The 8,705-nt window shown below is 42.2% G+C and overlaps 1 protein-coding gene across 1 annotated transcript; it reads right to left on the bottom strand.

Moving 5' to 3' along the window:
* Nucleotides 1-254: 254 nt before the first annotated feature.
* LOC119169617 (sulfotransferase 1C2) lies at nt 255-4,545 on the bottom strand. Its single transcript, XM_075885758.1, has 3 exons — nt 4,163-4,545; nt 1,082-1,388; nt 255-539 (listed from the first exon to the last, which is right to left on the bottom strand). The coding sequence occupies exons 1-3, from the start codon at nt 4,543-4,545 to the stop codon at nt 255-257; spliced, it is 975 nt and encodes a 324-aa protein (XP_075741873.1).
* Nucleotides 4,546-8,705: the final 4,160 nt, after the last annotated feature.

Genomic DNA, 8,705 nt, shown 5'->3' with positions numbered 1-8,705 from the left:
GCACTAACGATCCCGAATTTGTTCTCAAGAATGCTATTTTTGTGTATCTCTCGCTTCTCCTACGCTATTACTTCATTGTACGCCCCGGTCCTTCGCACCATGCGTTCGTATTCTCTCCAGTCTACGAAAGAATATTTGATTTTAAACAAAAAATTATTAGTGATATTCTTAACCGAAATTTATTCCAGAAGGATGCATGTTGGCATGCGCGAATTTGCCGAATTGCTTTTTGTGGTGCATATTGAATAGACCATTCACGGCAGGTTGGAGTCCTTCCACAAAACCTCCAGATCTGTTCGAAAGCCTTCAGTCTTGGATGCCATTTTGGCTTTCATACGCTCAATCTGAGAGGCTGAGAAATGGTTTTTCCAGTCGCCGACAGTCGCTGTCCTCACGAGGCTTCCTCCTTTGAGCTTGCTAACTCCGTCGGACGAGTTGTCTAAAGCACCGTTCGGGGGACGGCCTTTGACAGACTTCTCCTGTTGCCTTGCAAAAAGGGCTTCGGTGAAGGCTCTTTTCATAATATCCGGAGATATGGTCTATATTGTAGAAAAACAAAACAAAACGGATAAAAGATATACTAACATACGAATTAAGCGGACTCCATAAACCCTACACATCTACGGTATTTCAATGATCAGATTGTAAAGGAAGTCCCCAACCCTGATCTCTTATCTGAACATGCAGTATTTACTAAAAAAACTACAAAAACAAATAAACAAACTTCAGTGGTTTGTTGACGTTGGCCATGAGGCTTTATGAAAAAGCAAAAGCGCGCGAGCTACAGAACTTACACCGTAACACGATTAGTTGCAATTAACTAACATAATCGACAATCGTAGTCACCATCAGTATTCTCTGTAATAATTTTTTTTCTTCCCTAATCGATGTTATTGAGTCATATGATGACGATGGTGACAATTCTAACTGCTATTTCATTGCTTAACTCCTGAAGAACAATGAAGAATTATGGGTAGAACGCTCGAAGGTTACATTTTATTCTACAAATAAATTTTAAATGAGAGAATCTTTCTTTCTTAAATGAGCACTTTTCCTTCAGTGGAATAAACTTACGACATACCTGTACGATTTCATCCAGTACTGCATCGTCGCTGATTTCCTTTCCGAGAAACGCAGCGATTTTTTGAATACCGGAGCGAGGATCTTTCTTCATGTCTTCGTACGCTATGCACAGAAAGTTAGGTCTCGCCTTGTGCGCCAACCAGGACGCCAGGTGATCGAAGTAATCGTTCGGGTGAATCCATCCGTCTATGAACTGCTCGAAGAACTCGTCGAAGGTCAGGTCACCGCAACCTGGGGCTTTTTGCTGCACCTGGTGGTAGTACGACACACAGGTGTCGTACGGGTTCCGTAGCACGTAGACATACCTGTTCGATTGACACAAACACAGGCCTTGAGCGCATTGAAAAAAAAAACACATTCACAAACACAACTTTCTAGAAAGTGCGTGACTAAAATGAATCCCCTTTTCGGAATGTTAAGAACTCTTTAGGGTTAAGAAAATTCGCTTATCACCGTATGAAGCTGTCACACGTTAGGGTTTCATACGACGTGCTAAATAACTGGGATTTAGTTAACAATGGTCTCCCTCGAAGTACATATATAGGAGAATTAGACAACAGCCTAAGCTGACGATGCGCACATATGTTACACTTACTAAATTTAATGCACATAGTCAATAATTACGTTCTAGCTGATGACCATACCATATAAAATTCATAAATGCAAGTGTAAATATAAACAAATGGGCAGTTCTGCATAATTATATGTGAAGACCAGGGATGAAAATTTGTGGAATTTTGAATCTTCGTACAAGACACGCCTAATGTGATAAAAGAAAACATTCGAACTTTGATGTCAACTTAAATAAGCTGTTGTAATCAGTTCTCTCTGTATAACATATGAAGTCACATAGGTTTGAACACGAATTGTATTTTGTTGATTTGGCATTATATAGTACGTATAAGGAATATTGTTATTTTCTATAGAGACAATTTAAGTTTATTCTTGCCTAAGCTGTCAGAAACCTGCACTAAACCATGGCTCGACTTCTGCGTTAGTAGATGCTCCAGGCAACAGACATGCGACGGCGCTAACAGCTTCTCGAGTAATCACGAGTAACTCTATGGAGCTGGGTTTGGGTGCTACGAGCCATGACAATTTTAGTATGACTGAACAGCTCCAGTACCGGTGTGGTAACTAATTCATATTGTGACAGCGTTGTGACGTGGATGGAAGGAGCAGACTGTAGATTAAAGGTGAAGCTGCGTAAAACTAAAATCAGATTACAGCAAGACACTGGCACTGATAGCGGCGAGCGTCGGCCGTCGGTCAGTGTACAAGTGACGAAGCACGTCGGAATTTATACATATGCCGTCGAATATTCCAACCTTATCACTGGTCGTCGCGCAACCTCTGGAATAATGTTCCCTGTTCGCGTCTTGCTTGCAATACTAGCAGGATGATTTAGAATAATCGCGAACTTTCTCGAACAATGAGACGCAGTTTGCGCTGAGCATTCCTGACAGGCTTTGTGAGCGAAAACCAAATGAAACAAAAGTGAAAATAACAAACGCGCGGCAATATTGCGCTGTATCGACAACCAGTAACTGCTTCGGCGACGGGATGATTTATGTACTAATGAATTGATGTGAAATGCAACATTAAAATGTGGTATATACCTACCGCAGCCACTTTGGAGCTCGCCGTGCGCATTATCTATACATTCGGGATCTTTTAAAGGGGTTTCAAGCCATCAGTCAGGCTTTGTGGAAAAACACATTCCGCAAAAATCAACCGTTGCTGTGAACTTTCCAGCCAAACTTTGTAGTCGTACGTGGTAAGTAGACTTATAGGCATGGTGAGTTTATGAGCGACGTTGTCACTTTCTCCAGCGCCATTCCCTTCCTATATACCATGCCACAATCATGAAGTCAGTGGGGAACAACGGGGCGTTTTATTTTTGCATGATTCTAGGTAAAAGGCGCGAAGGAGAAAAAGAGTGCCTGAACGGTGCCACAATTCTCTGCAACTCTGCTCGTGCACGAGGCAGAGAGGAAAAATTTACTGACTAAATATTTTTTGGTGAAGACCCCTTATTCTGGAAACCATCTGGCCTGGACCACCCACCGGTCTTGGGGCTACCAGTTGAAGCTAGTCGACCAGGTCTTGCTTGCTGATCGCAGCCTCTCACGCTTCACTGAGGAGGTTTTGGTTCGCATCTGTTGCTGCTACTTGTTGCGCTGGAACGCTCTCTTTGAACGATTCGATAAGTTTCCAGGGGATTGGTTGGCGAGGCAACAAAATTCGATTGACGATCACTTGGAAAATTGGCTCAGGAACGTTTCAACTTTCATGAATATACTGGATTGCCATCTCTTTCTGTTAGCTGCCCCGTCGAATGCATGAATCAAAATCACTCCCCTGAAGGAAAACATTCTGTTTGTATACCTGGGCATTAAATTGTATGGAGAAGTAGTACACTTATGACAAGGAAAAAGAAAACAAGATGGACGCTACACCTGTCCTCTTTGTGCCAGTCAAAAGTGCGTTACTTCACCATACTGTATAAAATGATTAGTCATCCACTAGGAGGAACAGGAGGGAAAGGAAAGACAGGGTTGTTAACCAGTCTGGAGTGACTGGTATGTCACCCTACACTTGGGATAGAGATAAGGGAGTTTGAAAGATGGATTGATTGATTGATATGTGGGGTTTAACGTTCCAAAACCACCATATGATTATGAGAGACGCCGTAGTGGAGGGCTCCGGAAATTTCGACCACCTGGGGTTCTTTAACGTGCACACAAATCTGAGCACACGGGCCTACAACATTTCCGCCTCCATCGGAAATGCAGCCGCCGCAAGTTTGAAAGATGGAAAAAAGGGAGAGAGAGGAGAGGGCGCACATGCTTTGGGCTCACAAATGCTGATGACTTGGAACGTATTGACGCACACTAACTGACGGAAGTTCGAAAGACACGGTTTTGGTGCACTGGCGTTCCACTGAATGATGAATGGTTCCTTGACTTCTCAGAAATGATGGCGATTGTCAGCCATATTTCTACTCGAGCCATTCAAGTACTGGGCTAACACTGGGCTAAGTATACCGACTAACCCAGCTCTAAACCTTACTATGTACCTAGATTTGTCCGAGAAGCGCACCTTCTCGAAGGGCAGATGCGTCTTGATCACCAGTGGTAGTCCCGGGGTCCTGGATAACTTCTCAACCTTCTCGCCTCCAGCGAATTCCAGGAAGGCGACGTTAGGCAAGCACGCCGCGGCGCTCAGTGCGGGCGTTTCGCTCGCATGGTTCACGATGCGCTGCAGCATGAAATGAAGCCACGTGGTGCCTGTTTTCAGGAAGCCCACGACGAACACGTCCTCCTCCCTGGGCTCGTAACGAAAGGCTGATCGAAGCCGCGACTCTTCGAACATGTCGCCCACCAGGAGGCCTTCGAAGTGGTGAAGGTGTTTCGCCTTGTCGCACGTCGGCGATGAGCTTTCAGCTTTGATATCGGCCATGCCTCTGTACTAACATGAGGTTCTTCTTAACTGCACAGGAAAAATGCGAATTCAGTTATACGGAGTGATGCTTACCACGAGCAGGTTAAATGAATAATCCTGGCCAAAGTTTCATAATAATTGTTGGGATTTAGCATCCCAAAACCACCATTTGGTTATGAGAAACGCCGTATTGGAGGGCTCCGGAAATTTCGACCACCTGGGGTTTTTTACCGTGTGCCTCAATCTAAGCACGCGAGCTCCAAGCATTTTCACCTCCATCGGAAATGCAACGGCTGCAGCCAGGAGTCGATCCCGCAACCTGCGGGTCAGCAGCCGGGTGCCTTAGCCACTAGACCACCATGGAGGGTCCCCGGAACAAATTTATCAAGTGAAAAAAAAAAAGGTATCGACACTAGCTGTCCTGTCCAGCTTACGTGGGAAGCGTATTCGGAATGATTATCTTTAATTCTTAATGACACTTTTCCGTGAGATATACAGCCTAGTAGCTGACATTATGTATACCGAGCTCTCTAAATAGCAACAGAGTGACATCAATTGTTTATTAATGTTATCTGGAAAGAGTACCGGTACAAAGTAATGTACGATTCACTATAAGAATATTTTTAAGAGCCATGAAAGTAAAAGTCTCTAGTGTCACCTTTTGTGGAAGTTGTTGTGGAACAGTCATGTTCGTAAGGCTATGGTATAGCCCCGCCGCGGTGGTCTAGTGGCTAAGGTACTCGGCTGCTCACCCGCAAGGCGCGGGTTCGAATCCCGGCTGCGGCGGCTGCATTTCCGATGGAGGCGAAAGTGTTGTAGGTCCGTGTGCTCAGATTTGGGTGCACGTTAAAGAACCCCAGGTGGTCAAAATTTCCGGAGCCCTCCACTACGGCGTCTCTCATACTCATATCGTGGTTTTGGGACGTTAAACCCCACAAATCAATCAATCAATCAAGCCTATGGTATAGATAGAGTAACAAAGCAAAGTTGCTCTTCTTTTACATAGGATTCGCTATATTACCGTTGGCTCATAGTTATTGAGGAGTCAAAAAATAATTGAGACAATAATATAAATGAAACGGTGATGATAGTGATGGCTATGTTTGACACGAGGGCCGCGCAAAGGCTTCCTTTTTGCAAAATTTACAGCGGTTTGTACACTTGTAGCATTTGTAATTTAGTGTAAGCTTATAGATTTCGAAGCAGAGAATGACGCTATGCAACATCTTTTGCAAAAGGATGAACTCGAGAGCGAATCAACTTTTCTTTTTTGCAGATGTCAAGTATCGACAGCGAAACCGCATAACATGACATTCCCGATCAACCCTTTCAAATTTACCACAATAAGGATGGTATGAAGCCTTTGGCGAATATAGGTAGACCTATAAAACGGTGGTCAGGCTTTCTCTGGACTTGCTCTTCTTCCGAAAACATGCCGTAAAACAGCCATGTGGGCTAGTTGGTAACGGGTAATTCCAAATGCAAAAGGTGGGGTGCAGTACGCAGAACGGAGACAACAGAAGAGAACGGCCACACAGGCGAACGCTCGCAAGTGGGTGTTTATTGAAGAGACAACACGTATATATAACTATCGAAATTGGCACATGATACAATTTTTTTCACGTAAAAAAACAAAAAAAACCCCTGAATTACTATACCCGTTTGACAAAAAAAAATCATGAATGCCATAAAACTTCCACCTGTGACTGTGCGCCTGTGTCATCGCTGTCTTCCCTAGTCCCTGTTTTGTACTGCGCCCAACTTTTTGCCGAAAACCTGTGTATCACATTGTGTTTTCATCTGTCGGTTTTCACGTGTGTTCTAAAGTCGCAAGGTGGTATCTGTAAACTGCAATAAAAGCAAGTTTGCCGCACAAAAAGGCAAGGGCCTTGTGGATGATGATAATGTAAACGCTAGTTAAGCATGAAGAGTTACTTTGAAATATGCGAAAGATGTTTGCAAGCTGTCTAAGATGATAGTATATACGGCGTTCCCTGGCGCCTGTAAACACCTCTTGAATGGTACGCACTACCCGAGCACACCCTGTAGGAAATATTTGGTTAATAGTCTTGATATATATTATGTCGTTAAAAAAAGGCAGTCTACTGTACTTTGTGATGAGATATCTTCGGTGAAGGACATTTCTGGATCCAATATTTAGACCAGAAAACTTGGCTTTACAATTTGTTGGCCTGACGGAGACAATTTTATTAGTCGGAACACTAGCTGCAGTGACATGCTTTGCTGGTGAACTACTGATTAGTTAAAGTCTCCTTCGTTCATTGTCACGTTCCGTAAGTCATTCCAACAATCCCATATGTTTCCGTAAGGTTCTTACAGAAATACATGGAAAACTTCGGGGAATATACAGATATGGATTACGCAAGAAAACATATGAAATTATTGGAATGACATACCATACACTTTAGTGGGGCTAACCATTCTTATTCAAAGTTCAAAGTTCAATGTTTATTCAATATCGACAATATTACTCTACAAAAAAGTGTGTAAGAGATTTTTAATACTCAAGGATCCCCAAGCTAAAAACTGTCGGGGGGCGGGGGGGGGGCATAAAAGACGTGAATGAAAAAGGAAGGTATATATCATTAGTTGTTACAGTATCTTTGGTGAGAAAGGAAATGAACAGTGTGAAAATAAATACAAAATCAGAAATACTTGTATGTTCAGCAAACATAAAGAGAAATGTACCACTAAAAAAAAAAAGAATCAGAAGTTAGGTTACAACACAGAAAAAACAATATAACATGTCCCAAACAAAAAGCAATTGCTAGGATGAAGACAGTTGTTTCAAAAAGTATTTGTTGGATTTAGAATGCAGGTTCCGCGCTTGATGATTTAATGATGTAAGGAACGGAATTCTATAGCTTGATTCCCATAAACGTGGTGGGGAACTTGCCACTGCCGGTGCGAATCTTAAGCAGAAGGTGATTATGCAGCTCAGAAAAACTAGTATCGTTGTTATTTACGAGGTTATTTACAATAATGTCATGAATACCGCGGAAAGCTGATACATAACAATAGATAACTTCAGCTGGTATAGTTGATGAGGAGGATAGATATTTCAATTTTGATAAAGTTGCATTGCATTGGTTGAGAAATGTCTGAATGTCATCAGACAATGTGCTTGATTATTTATGCGTTGAAGTTGGTTGAGGTGGGGTGAAATATGTGTTGTTCCAGGCTGATGCAATAAGATATATGGCTGTGAATATGTGTGTGATAAAGGGAATGAATGATATGTGGCTGAAAATATGTACAAGTTTTGATTATGGCACGTATTCCGTAGGTTATGTTGCAAATGAGTGATTGCGCATGAAGATTGAGCTTCATATTCCTGTCTAAGATTACCCTAGAAACTTTGTGCGATCAGATATTGGCATTAGGTTATCGTCCAAACAGACAAATATATATTTTGAAAATACTGTCGGTAAGGAATAGAAGGCCATAAAAACGGTTTAAGATGGACTAATCTTTAATATGTTCTTTTGACACCATGAACTTAGATTTTGTAGATCAACATGAATTTTTCGTTGTAGGTCATCGGTGTTATTAGTGCAAGTGAAAATAGTCGTGTCATCTGCATACAAGATACAGTCTGCAGTACTCAAACTATTAGATAGATCATTAATAAATCACAAAAAAGCAATGAGCCAAGGATCGATTTCTGAGGAACACATTAATATACAATCTGACAGCTGAAACCTTACCGTCAATTTGCGACAATATTTTTGAAAACAGATTGCTTAAGGGTACCTGAACCAGTCGACAGCGCACTAACATACGACACAAGGAAAGTAGCTAGAAGGTCCAATAAACACAGCTCGTAATCTTCCAAACTAAATGATAATGATGCGCCAGCACCATGGTGGTAGAGTAAACCACAGAACTGGCCTGGTGGTTGTAGCGTTCGAATACTGACTCTAAGGTTGCTGGATATAATCCTGTTGGCGACGGCTGTTTTCATGGAGGCGTAATGCTAAAAGCATATTTGATTCGATTCAAGTACATATTAAGAACCCAAGATGGTCAAACTTTTAAAAGCCCTCCACTAATAAGTTTCTCATAAATAAATAATGCATGAATTGGGACATAAAACGCCAACAATTACTATTAATAAGCCAGATAACGTAAAACGTACCTCAACCGTAGTATTCCTT

Source organism: Rhipicephalus microplus, chromosome 2 (genome assembly GCF_043290135.1).
Source record: "Rhipicephalus microplus isolate Deutch F79 chromosome 2, USDA_Rmic, whole genome shotgun sequence".
In the NCBI taxonomy this organism is placed as follows: Eukaryota; Metazoa; Arthropoda; class Arachnida; order Ixodida; family Ixodidae; genus Rhipicephalus; species Rhipicephalus microplus.
The sequence above is the reverse complement of the archived record's forward strand: the minus strand, read 5'-3'. Positions and strand labels throughout refer to the sequence as shown.